Raw genomic sequence first — 13,664 nt, forward strand, 5'->3', positions numbered from 1 at the left:
TTCCACAAGCAAGAGTCACGCAGACTTTAGAAAGTCTGAGAAACTATAAGACAGAAAACCTGAGTAGTTCCACTTTATCATTTTTAGCATTTATGAGACAAAGATTAAAATGTAATAAGTGATCATACACTTATGATATATGATTATGAGATCTTGCACTTAGTAATAAATATCATTAGACAGAGACTTGGATCTGAGACTTAATTTATTTCTCTTATCTCTTACTTCTAAATACAACTTACAAACTCTGTGAATTGCTGAATGCCCAGCTGAAATGTAGTAATTATACATGATTTTGGTTTGGACCTTTAAATCATTAAATTATTTATAAATCAAATATATACACACCGCGTACTTCTACACAGGTCATCGCTGTTCCAAGGGGAAAACTGGTAATTGTGGAAAAAAAAAAAGTAACTTTTTGTCACTTGTAACCAGAACAAAAATTAAACAATTTGCAATCTCGATCTCATGCACAAAACAAGCGACGCCAGTGAGTTTCTAGCAACAGCCACCTGGTAACATCGATTTCGAACGCCACGCTCGCTGCTCCTTGTGCAAGTTCGTGTACTGATGTAACTAAACGCTGTGGAAACTCTTTGAAAACTGGTTCGTTTAACGGAGGTGGAACCCGTGGGTTTTAACTTGGTAATCAGCATATATTAGCAGAATGCGGAAAAAAAATATTGGCAAAATTCAGTATTGTAACGTCTTAATCAGGCATTAAACTGACTTTAAATGTAAATGTATTTATAAAAACTTTAATCCAATTGGAGCTTTTTGGTTTAAAAGCAGGTGTATATATATTTTGGCTTCATTTGTTCTAGTCAGTTGAGGACACTCTCGCGAGCGCCCTCTAACTACGGTCAGTTTCTGCATAATGGCGCTGACGCTCCATGAGTACTGAAAGCAGTCGGTTGCGATGCGGCGACCAAAGAATCGAACGTGAAGCGACTTTGGGCGAAAACCCCCCCACAGGTGCTGGAAGGTGGGCAGGACCCAAGCTAAACTTTTCTCAACTTCCAGGTGACTACCAGTAAAAGTGAAGAATACCATTGAATAACATATACATATACATTAAACGGTCACCTAGGCAACTGCCGCCTGCAATGTCCACGAGCGACCAGTCATCAGTTTCAAAGCGATGTGTGACGAGCAAATAGCTTCCAACGTGCACGCAGATTAACAGGAAGTGAACAGGTACTTCATAGGTTGCCTTAGGCGTAAGTATATTATCTATACTACACTCCTAATAAATCCTAGCAGTGGGGGTGGGGGAGCTGAGGAGTATTTTTTTTCCTCTCTTTCTCTCTGGAGGCCACTTTACAAATGAGAGCTACCTTTTTCTAGCTTCCCTCGTCTCCCCCCGGGGACTTGTCAATATCAGCTACACACACTACTCGAAGTTCAAAGGCTTGCAGCCCACTGCACACACCTACACACACTCTCCGGGCCTCCTTTTGTGTCTCGGGGGGATATTTAATTTCAGTGTCTCTGCACACATCTGAATAAGTCTCCATGCCAGCTTGTGTGTGCCACAGGTGGTACGGTGCTGGTGACTCTGATTACTGTGGTGACCAAAGCATCGCCGCCCATCACGTTTGTCATCAACCTTTTCCTGAAAGCGTGGGTGGGAGGGGAAGGATAAAGGGACGACTTAAGGAGAAGCAGAAGGAGGAAGGGATGAAGGTAAATGAGGGTAAATAGCCGCCCCCACAGTGCCATATGGGAGGTGGTTTGTACGAGTCAATTTTGTACTTGCCTCTTGAGTGCAAACTGATCCTTCCTTTTGTATCATATCCCAGTCTCACTTACTCTTTTTCTTCCTCCGAATGTCTTCTTCTTTCTCTCTAATTTTCTCACTTTTTACTCCCTTCTGAAACGTGAAAGAGTAAACATTTGACCCTTCTCTTCCACGCACAGGCACCGAGAGTTGTCAGGCCACCTTAAAAGCCTCGCGTGGGCGTCGCTGAGTGGGTGGGCTCTCTGATTTTCAGGTGTATTTGATCTGTTGTATTCACACCTCAGCACTGGCAGAGGGGGCCCACTGTGTGGGCAGGTAATTTGAGCAAATTAGGAGATGGGGCCTGTGCACTATTAATGACACCCTTATACCCTCCAATGCACGTCCGTCTATTGTTCCCTCCTCTGCACACCTTTCTTTTCTTCCGCTCCAAGTCCCCCGGTCCCATCTGCGCCTCCAGCTCAACGCCCACCCTCAGTCCCTCTAAAGTCCCACTGTGTGGAATGCACACACACGGTGCACATGGGGGCGGCAGAAGGGGGGGATTGGTTCCAGGTGCCAGTTTGAGCGAGAGCATTAATCAAGCAGACAGATCCTCCTGTCACACACACACCTTTAATGTGCACGCACAATAGAAACTACAAAACCCACCTGCCATTATTCAGCGACTTTGCTACATGCCAAACGTCTGTTTAAGTTACCAAATTTGTCCCTAAATGTTTTTTATAAGAGTGCTATGCGATAAAAGGAAAATACTTGAGAGAAAGTCAGCGCTGATACTGATGTCTGGACACGTTGTAACAAGGTGCTCCACTGATGTCAGCTCAGCCCTCTTTGATGCTCCTTTGCTCATCTTCTTCACCTTCTCCTCAAAAACTGAGCACAATCCCGACTGTCTGTGTTGACACTCCTACGCGTTAGAGGTTACACCAACTAAATAATCAGAATTGCTTCAGTGCATTAGTGCTGGAAAGTAAGGTTATATATTTAGGAGTCTGGCCTGAGTCGGAGGGGATACCGCATTCCTTTAAGATTAAACTAACAAGCCAAAAAACCTGCCCTTTTCTCCGGCACGGGGAAGAACAGGTAAGGCCTTGTGTAGATGCTGTGGCCACGCTCTCACTCACATCGTTACACGCTGAACCCAAACATCCAGGAGGCTCAACACTCCATATTTCCCCGTTATAGAAACACGGGAGTGTGGAAGCAAGGCCGCCTCGGCCTATTTGAAAGGGGGGCAACGGGGGAAACGCTGCTATTCAAGCCTTTCCTGTGGTTTGCCATATCAGCTCCGCTTTAAGTCATCTTCTGACTTAAACAACTAAAATAAAACATAAATGCCAAGAAGAAAAAAAATGGAGGATGTGAAAAGAAAGAGCAGACTGCTTTATAATACTGGTGTTATGTTTCATTAGGGTGAAGCCGTTCCAAGATAGACCAAATTTTCAAAGTGTTAGGTAGTTACTTCCTCTCTGAGGGCTTATATCGGATAACGGTAATTCACCCAGCTTGATGCTATTGAAATGGATGAGTGGCTGCAGGATCTTGTTAAGTGTGAAAATAGCACAGCGACGCTTTAAAAGCTTCACTGGTTAACGCAATGGCATTAAGCTACCCAGTAATTATGGTGCATTTAAAAATCATAGCTATGTGCAGAATGAGTTTGCAACGCTATCCAAAAATACGCACCAATTTGGCTCTCATCTCGCCAAAACACCAACGGGATATTGAACATTTGCACTGATTTATAGCAAGCGAGGCGTTAGCACTTTTTTTAAGCAAGCGTTCAAATGTTTATTGGCCCTTTAAGGAGATTGTTTTTGAGTCTAATGTCAATGCTTTGAATAGGCAGAACCCTACGATAAGCACTCAGCTGGCAGGTTACCTTATCATAATAGTGTAATTAGCCCCAGAGCGACTGAATATTAGGACAGAACAAGAGATAATATACAGTGCACTGTGAGTATTTACACTGAGTTCTACATTTGTTGTTGCAGTCTGCATATTACAGAGATGAGAGTAATCTCCCTCATTTCACTGCTTTATTTTGAAAGTAGTGAAGCAGACATTGTACCACATCGAGACCACAAAGCACAGCGAAGACACCGCATTTATAAATTCAGAAAGCAGCAGAGGCTTTCTCAACGTTCGTTCCCCTTTAGTAAAGTATATCAACCCTTTATTATTTTTTAAAATGACAGAAAACTCTCCACAACTTTCACATCACACTCGATTTTCAGACCGTAAAAATCACAGCTTACGTTATTCCCACGACGCTTTCATTTAGACTTTAATAACAGCCTAAAGTCTATTTTTGGGCACAATCAGCCTCACATTCACAGTACATTTGAGAGAATTACACACCAATTAATCTATCTTTGATTAAACCCCGATCACATTAACACTCCCTGATTACCCCGAGGAATCATGTAGGCTAATGTAAACCATCAGCACTAATAAGTTCTAATAGCTGGCGCAGCTCGCAAACACAAACAGCGCTATTTTACTCCATCAATATGACCCTGCTGGGATTAAATAGCATGTTTGCCTCAGAGGTACAATTAAGCGATGCTAAATAGAGTTCCTTTGAGCCTGGAGTTAAGGGAAGAGTCTCCGCTGCACAGTAGCAGCCAGTGAAGCCCTCACATCGTCCTCCCCCCACTCCCCCGACCCATCCCCCGGCATTTTCAAATTACCTATTGATGAGTGGGCTTCACGTCTCTCCACGGGTGGATGAGGGGGTGGGAGGGGTGAGGCGAACGGGTGGGAGGTGGTGGTGGTGGTGCGGTGGGATGTCTGGTTCACTTTTAAGACGTCTCCAAGAAGCAGGCCTGTGGTTAGATCTAAGGCAACACTTATGCAACAGAAGCTCCCTTTCTCAAATACATATATACGGTTTCCCTGCAAATTATCCGAGATTTTCTTCGGGGGGGAAAGTTTTCCGCCTGGAGTTTTCAGATATTTACCCACATCGTCCCCGCTTTCTTTCTTTTGATGTTGTTGATTCGGGTCCGTCTGTGTGTAAGCACTCCTTTTCCCCCCCCCCCTCTCGACTGCGACTGCACGGCTTTGCCGAACGATAATTGCTCCCATGACTTAATTGTCTATATGTAATTAAGTTTGTAATAGAGAAAAGAGGCACTTAAATGTTCCCCGGAGAGGCACGGTGGCTGAGTGGGTGCCACACATGTTGAAGATTATTCTGCCCTCTCCATCTGATCTGCCAGTATGAGGAGTTATAAAAAAAATGTATTCAAAGCAATTAAATTAAAATTGCCTCATGTAAATGCCAAGACAAATTTTAATGAGCCCCCTCTACTTTAATTTGGAATATTTGCCCGTTCCCTCAAGTCAGCTCAATTTATCGCTGCACGGGAATGTAGGCTCGACTCTAAATTAAAAATGTCCTTAATGAACACAAATATACAGACGGATGGAGTAATGTGGCTTTCTAACTACAAAAACAGTATTTTGTGCTCTCGGCAAACCGGCTGACGCTGGGCAAAATGATCCAGGAGAAACACGGGAGCGGGGGGACTTGAAGAAAATATGTAAAATCAACAAAAGTCAACGCTCCAGCTCTCTTTATATCCACTTCATGCATTTTAAGTTCACAGGAACTGATAAGGATGCTTACAGATGTAAATATTTATGCCACAAAATCCACGTTTTACGTTCTTATGCAAGTCAAATGAGTTCAACGTTACTTTTTCCCCTTCCTTTTTTTGTTTGGCTAAAGCAAAAAAATATCCAGGGTGCCATTCCTAATTTTTTGCCAGTTCAGATGAAGCACAGTACACTACATTTATTTATTCAGAATTATAAATACAACAGAAAGAACTGGTGGTCTTGCAAAATCACACCGTGCCGTCAGGGGGGCTTTTTGTGGTTGCACTGACAGATTTACTACCCAGATGTTCATAAACAGGGGCAAAGTCAATGAGGCGTGGCACGGCATCAATCAGCAAACCTTGATGTCTGAGAACTGATCAGGGATTATCATCCTTATGGGGTGTCTTCTCTACCTGAGCATCTGCACACATCTGCTCTTCTCTCTTCACCGTCTGCCTCTCCCACGGCGTGCTTTCAATTTCCTGCACTGCTGCTCCTCTCCTCTCCTTCTCCTGCGCTCCGACCCCCTCCACCGCCCTCCCCCCCCGAGACACGGCGAAAGGTCAGGAGGTTAACATGGTAATAGGTGGTGGTGATTGGTAGAAGACGCTCACTCTCTCCCAGCTTTCAGAGTGTATTAGGAGCCACCCTGCTTCTGTGCGGAGCAGGAGCCCAGAAGAACAGCTGTGTCTGACCACCGAGCGACTTCTTAAAAACATCTTTTAAACATTTGATTTGGACAAGACGAGCGGGAGGCTATGGACCGGAGCGGGAGGCAGGAGGGCGGCGGGTTGGGGGGGGGGGGGGGGGGGGGGGGAGAGAGAGGAGGAGGTCGTCTATTAAGCTGAGCCTGTCTATTTCTTGTGTCGCAAGGGAAGGAAAATGTTTGTTTAAATTTGAAAATTCATCTTGTAAACCATTTATTTTGCTGATTGAATTAGACTGTGTAAAGAACCTGTCACAGTACAATAGAGCAAACCCAAAACACAGGCTGCAGCCTGGAGAACGCAAGCTGGCCTTCACAGGTAGTTGAAAATCATTAGGTTGTCACTGCTACCGTTCACAGGTTTTTGGATTTGTTTTGCTTCTATTTCCATATAGATCCACTTCAGGAAGGAGGCACAATCTTGTATTTATTTGGAAGATATGATATTAAGAATATATATTATTAGATATTAGATCATCACATTAAGAATAACGTAATTATTTCTTTGGTTGTAAAAGTGCAAATTAAGAGCTTCTTACACACACGAAAGACATTTCATCTTTTTATCTGTTTGTGTAGAAGTAAATAAAGTCAAACACAATCACTGTGATACGTTTACATTAATCATTACAGACTTAAGCACCGAATTCATAGAAAGGAAGTCAGCATGGATCAACTTCGTGTTCAATCTGGATTTATGTCTGTCGAGTAAATGCTCCCTGGAGCCTGCAGAAATCGACACCGATTAATTAACGACAGCAGCGCAACTAAACAATTTCAGGAAGCGATTACAGATCTTTCTTGGCAAACTAATCAATACTTCTTCTCTATGCGCAAGCACAGGCGCCCAACACACACAGCCCAGTAATCCCCCCACATCTTGTTCCAATGCTCCACTGTAAACTCCCTTGTGCAGCGTCTGTTTACGTCTGTCAAAAATATCACCCGTGCCTTTGTTTTTGGTTCCGCAATGGCATCGCTTTGTAAATCTAAGGGTATGTTGCACAAACATATCATCTCCCTCTTTGGAAAATATTTATAAACATCACATAGAATAAATACTGGAATCTCTATGGGCAGATTTTCTTTTCTTGTTGGTTTTTTTTTGGGTGCACAAAGAAAAAAGAGAAAAAGCCTTGATGATAGTTGGGTGTTTTGTCCGCCACAAAAGCTTGGACCTTGACAGCGGGGTCCTCCATGACCTCAGCTGATCCCCTCCACTCGTCTGGACCCAAAACATCAGACCAGTTCCAACATCTTCGCCCGCTTTCCTCGAACCCCATTAATTCCACCACCCAAGCCTCACCACCTGACCCCAAGTCCTTCCTGTGACCCGAGCCCCCCAACCCAATCCAGACACAACAGGGAGCAGGAAAGTGGTACTCACCCCAGAAGAAGTTTTGCTGACATGGTGTCACTGTGCTGAAAAGGCTGTTAGATGCCATAGCTGCCTCTGGTTGCAGCAAGCCCCACTTTTGTTCTTCTGTGGTTTCCTTGACCCTTGACACGTCCTAAACCAAGAGCACGCAGCATGTCATGAAGAAAAAAAAATGGAAAAGCCATCCACAAGACATGCTTTTACGTATCAACTATTTGGATGACCACAAGTAACAACCAGGTCTGGTTTTATAGAGGAAAAAAAAAATTGCAGAGACAAATATCGCCTTTGCGGATAGATCAGATGGTGTCGGACTTGCTTGCTTGGCGAGTGTGGTTGGAACGTACTTACTCGCTTAGCGCCGTCCTTGTGACTGGTGCTGGCCCGCGACGATTAACCATTTACACTCCAGGTTGCCCTCAAACACCAACCCCGAGCCGCACGTCTGTGGTTCTGTGGTTGTTTGGGAGGCGAGCAGAGCCCTCACACAACCCAAAAGGCACCAGCTTTAAAACTCGTCTCTTTCCTGCCCTCCATGTGCCGTCACTGGAGAGCCTGGGTCACATGCCCTCTGACGTCATCACGGCACAGCAGTTGAGTTGGGACAGCCTACCGTTGTGGCTTTCTTCCCTCTCCTCTCCTTGGACTTTTTTTTCCTCTACTCTCTGGCTCCCCTCCTCTCTTGCGCGTGGTTCGGCAGCATTTCCAGGCTCTCTGGGGATCGGGGTCTGACGCTCCCATGAGTCAGGAGGCTTCAGTGGGGGCAGCTTGTTCAACCGCCCATGCCTCCTCAGCATATGGGGAGCAGTGCTCTCTCTTGGGTTGGTCTCCCTTCACTCTTTCATCCCCCTCCCTCCTCACTCTCTCTCCTCAAACTCTCTCTCTCCCTGACACTGCTGCTCCTTCCCTCAACTCCTTTAGCAGGCTGCCGTGCTGCTCCTGTCTGCCTCTGAGCAGGGAGAGCTCAGCTTGGTAAGATTTGAGGGTGTGAGTGAGGAGTGAATGGCTGGCTGGCTGGTGGTGGTGTGAGACTGGGTGTGTACGCGCGTGTGTTTGTCTGCAACAGAAAGAATTGGGGAAGAGAGGAAAAAGCTGGACGAGCGCATGTGTGTGAAGGGAAAGCGGAGGTGGTGTGACGCTCTGCTTATTTACCGAGGAGCGTTTCTGAAGAGTCGTCTCGGTGCAGCCTGAATTTGTTCTTTCTCACTCCTTGCACGTTGCTGTGTCACAAACAGTAGTTATGTCACCGCGTTATTACCGTAATAGCCGTGTTTGTGCATGTGCATGTATGCATCCAAGCTTATACTGAGCTTTCATTGGCTCTCACTGAAGCAGCAGTCAGGGGGGCGATTCCCGTAAGAGGCCATAGATCATGGCCACCTGTCTTTTCTGTAAAAGAGATGTCTTCTAACAGGAGACACACACATACTATCACCCTGCCAAGAACGGCCTGCCAACCTGTAGCGCAGAGCAGGCAGGTCTCGACAATTAACAGTGAATCATCACACGCTCCCCACACACACACACACACACCGATTCCCACACCCTCGCACATCTCAGCACGGTTTGTCTTTTGATCCCTGATCACAGGTGTTTGTTACAACACATCACAAAAACGCAGACGGGGTGTTAGAGGAGAAGCAGAGGAATGTGTGGAATGAAGCTGGCAGTTCAGTCAGGTTGAAAGTGTTAACAGTATCTTAATCATTCTTTCATTTGCCAGCAGGCATGTGTGACTAAGCAGCAAAGAGTCGAGCAGCTCCTCAGCCTTTTGTCTTTCTGTCTTAGGAGTTGTTTTTGCCAGTTGAAACGTTCTCCCTTTAATTAGCCGTTAGAATAAACCTATCAAATGCTTATAATTTATGAGATGATAGCCATTCATGTAGGTAATTTTGCTTTTATGTGACAGTTTCTTTTAATATTCTACCTAGGCATTGTTACCTGTGCCAATACACACTGGAGAACAGTCAACTTTTATTTATGTGGCTCACCACATTCATTCATTAAACCTACAAAGAAACAAAAAGAAGCAATAAACATATTAAGAGATACTACGTCCAGCTACTATGGAAAATACTCTTGTTGTGAGTGAAGATTATTGGGGGTGTTTCTTAATAGAAATGATACAAAGAAGCTCCAATGATCCAATGACACTGGGTTCTGTGGGTTGTTCATGCTACTTGTGATTTAAGAAAAATAATATATAATTCAGGCCCTGCTAATAATGTATGTGTCAATTGTAATGTATCCATACTGCTCCTGGTTTGGCAGGAAAAAATCACTCTCTATACACACAGATACACATTTTAGAAACAAATTAGAATAAGTGTTTTTTTTATTTAACAGTCTGCTTTTAAATACTATATTAAAAATAGACAGCACATTAAAATTTGGGTGTTTTTAAAAAAACATATAAAATAGCATTTAAATACCATGCTTAAGCAACAGTCATGAAAAATTTAGATCAAAGCCAAAGTCCACAATAAACAAATGTATCACTGTATCTCAAAAAAAGACCTAAACACACAGTCAACAAATCAATTAACACTACTGTGTAAAAACTAAGCATACTGTCATATTCTAGCAATTGAGTCTGAGCCCTTTTTGTTTCAAATACTACTACTAATATGTCAAACATAAATTATAACACCACTCCCCCTCCCCGAGAGGCACAACAGCATTTCCACAAGTCTTTGCCACCGACCTTATTTTCGTACAGCGAAACATTTTCCTTGGCACGGTGCTTTGTAAATATTTGCTGTCTAAAACAAGAACATGCCTCTTGAGTTGCAGCGCATGTTACAGTATCCTTAGGGAAGGGCCATTCAGATCCTGCAAACACACCGACTATCACAGACAGTACCTGTTTCCATGGCGAGATTTAATCGATCGTGTCATCCGTGCAGTTTACATTCACTCGAAATAGAAAATATTTAAAACCCCCAGAAGCAGCCTTCTGCAGTTGTTAGACGTTCTAAGTTTCAGATCACAGCAGTGCAGCAGCAAAGACAGACGCTTGCAGATCTGGATCAGTTTAGTGCTCGATACTTTAAGTATTTCAAGAATAATATTTAAGGTTATGTATAAACATTTTTAGGGTTACTGCAAATGGATGCTTTTCCGTCAGAAGTATTAAACTTTAGGACAGAGTCCAGCACCACCGAGTGCTGCTGAGCCACAGTAAATTGCATGCAGTTTGATGGGGATATAATTTGCACATCGTGATTGAATCTAAAACATGGAACGAAAAGTAAAGCATAAATGTCAAGCCCCACTCACATGGCAGGAAACATAACTTCTTGGGTGGCACGGCATGTGATAAACAACCTTGATGGCGAAAATCTGAACTGTGATGATGCTGTAGTGTCAGATATCTTGCATGAATTCTGTCCGGGCTGCACAGATTTCAACTTTGCAGATGCCCGCCTCCCCCCCGACACAGCAGCAAAGATTCGTTGAAGTCGGCCCATCTCGCTGTCAGGTCAGAGGTTCACACACCTTATGAAAAACCACTGTGCACTTTTCCAGCACTGAAACTGCTGGTCTTCAAATCTGAAGATTTAACTCCCTCTAGATCAAATCCAGAAGACATCCAAATGAAAGGTTCTGACTTTGTTGGTATAAGAATTGTTTTTGGAACTTTGTGCAGTTCAGCAAAGCTCACTTGAAAAGCTATTCTTCAGATTTAAGTCGGCTTGATTGGAAGAATTTTTCTTTGGAAATTATGTTGACGAGAGAAGAGCCAAACACGGCAAAACCCATCCATGCTGGTATTTAGAGCTCATAAAAACACTGTTTTTATATATATATTTATATATTTTGCACATCCAGGCCTATGTATAAATGTATAAATGCAGTAAAAGGAAATACTTAACTATACCTCGTCGCTTGGGGGTGTGCTAACAGTTTGAAGCTTTATTCTGTAACATTCGTACATCTTGCTGTCAAAAAAAAAAAAAAGAGAGATTTTATGTGCAGGTAATAATGTTAAAGGCTGAAATATAATGTGGAATATAATATTTCATTCATTACTGGTTCTCCACTGGTGGCCGTACACTAAGCTTGCTATACTTGTGTGCGGCGCTGAAGAGCTTGGCCATACTCTGAGCTCTGGCCAAGGTCTGCCCTGAGGACTGTGGTTGATGGCCCACCCTGCCAGACACTTTCCCTCTTCTACCACTCAGGACCACACACCTTCAAATGGACTCGCTTTGTTATCACAAGCTCTCGCAGACACATAATAGAGGTATCGTGTGTTGGAGCGCGCTTAAAAAACGACACATGCTATTAACGCAGCATGTGTGTAATGCAGTGCTGCTGTTTCCTCGCTCTGTCACAGCAGATGACCTTCGCAGATGACTGTTTTCAAAGAAAATTATTTCTGAAAAATATTGGGGGATAATGATACCTAAGATGGGTTAAAATGAACTCCGGCAGAGGCTGTCTGTATTCGTCTCGTCGCGAAAGCTAAAAATGACGTGACATAATTAGCCCGGAGCGAGACATTACACACACGGACGGATTACAGTATTAGAAAAGGAAGGGCTTATTAATAGCCCCGTTGGCTCGTGTTGTGTACTCTCTCTGGCGAGGCATCAGAACGGCCCGGTCGGGCAAACAGGCAGGTACAGTGATTCACTTTAACAGGCGACATCTGTAAAACGCCAAGGTAGTTTACACTGCGGCCGGGCCCGAATTAACGTGCTTTCGTTGGAAACAAACACCACTTGCAATCAGCTTCTGTTGGCCACCGCGCCACTGGTGTGAACGTAAATATCCCCTTACGCTGCTGCTGAGGCAGAACGGTGACCTGAAGCAACAGAATAAAGCGAGCGCCACGCAGAGGTTCGCTTCAACGGGATCCAAAACTCATGGAAGTGAAAAACTTAATCTATCACGCCGTTTCGCCAAGAGGATGTTGATGTTCTTTGTGAATTGTTTGGTGAAGTACGGTATGGTATAATCTTAATGAAAAGTAGATATTTTTCTTTTGGAGTCCAGCAGCGGTATCTACATCTTCCAGTGACTTAAGGACCTTTCTTGTGGTGTCTGGACAGCTGTTTTTGGAGTCACAGCTATGAGGGAAAATAAAGTCGGCCTTTAAGTAATAAGGGGAAATGTTTAATATCGAATGGCGCGCGCACAACCTAAACACACATTAAAAATAGCTCTTGGAGTTGTGATTACATAAAATTGCAAAAAAGGAGAAAGTCAGATCACTGGTGGAGGCTGCGATGAGGAGGCTGTGGCTGACCACCGAGAGACTGAGCCATTTCTTCTTTTTTTCCCCCCTTCTTCCATTCCTCATTTTAATCAAGGGCCAGTCCAGGATAAACAGTGCCTACCTACACTGCAGTTCAAACAGCGAGGCCCGCTGAGACCCAAGCGATGATTTCTAAATGTTCACTGACAAGTTGGTTTAATTTGTGTGCTAAGTAGATGGAGTTTGACTTATATATATCTTCCTTACTCTGGCGTGCATACCAGTCTCCCGCTATTTCTCCACCTCTGTGAAACTTCATGGTGCTTTTTGTATGAAAAGCATACTGGTCCTCCACAAATCCTGCTGTCTGGTTTATATATGCCATGCTGTGTTAAAGGTGAGGACAGGTCCTGCCGCTGAGGCCTGAAATGAAACTTACAGCAGCTTCTTCAGACCAAAGACCATGACTGAGGACCTTGGTGATGCTCCTGCTTCTACTCTATTCAGATTTTCTCTACAGTCCGCGTCCACTGAGACCGGTACAGTATAGTTGCGGCCGCCTGAAACCCTGTCATTGTGTGGTCAGTTGTCAACAGCTGAGAGATTTTACTATTGCTGCTAAGGCCAAGGTTGACAGAGTTCAAGTGGCTGAACTGCTAAGTCAGCATTATAATTACAATGCACCGATGATACAACTGTACGGCAACAAGGCCCGGGAGTCACATGACGCCCCCGGTCACATGATGTCGTCACTCCAGGCAAATGTCAATAACAGAAATGACTGTGTGTCATTCATCTCGTGCGCTAGGAAGAATAAATTAACTCTGCGCTGGCCGTGACTCAAATCTGGGGGTGACAACAGCCAATCCCAACCTGAATGAGCTTTCAGATGAGCTGCCGATTATGACTCTCACAAACTCAGTTTACTTGTTGAGGAGAACAAAGTGTGCCTGATAAAGGCAGACAGTGCTCTAGAGAAACAAGCTATTATGAGGAGGAGTTCGGTGCTGTGTCACTGACA

General features: G+C 44.2%; 1 protein-coding gene across 6 annotated transcripts in view; it reads right to left on the reverse strand.

Annotated features, from left to right (window-relative positions):
• runx2b (RUNX family transcription factor 2b) overlaps positions 1 to 13,664 on the reverse strand; it is a 138,166-nt gene that overhangs the window by 31,915 nt on the left and 92,587 nt on the right. For 3 of the 6 annotated variants that reach the window (XM_026194191.1, XM_026194193.1, XM_026194190.1), the window contains exon 3: positions 7,450 to 7,573. In XM_026194191.1, coding sequence (XP_026049976.1) covers positions 7,450 to 7,573 — 124 coding nt within the window. Of the gene's footprint in view, positions 1 to 7,449; positions 7,574 to 7,787; positions 10,607 to 13,664 lie in introns of those variants that run through there. The other 3 variants (XM_026194195.1, XM_026194194.1, XM_026194196.1) reach the window with 3 other exon arrangements.

Source organism: Astatotilapia calliptera, chromosome 15 (assembly GCF_900246225.1).
Source record: "Astatotilapia calliptera chromosome 15, fAstCal1.2, whole genome shotgun sequence".
In the NCBI taxonomy this organism is placed as follows: domain Eukaryota; kingdom Metazoa; phylum Chordata; class Actinopteri; order Cichliformes; family Cichlidae; genus Astatotilapia; species Astatotilapia calliptera.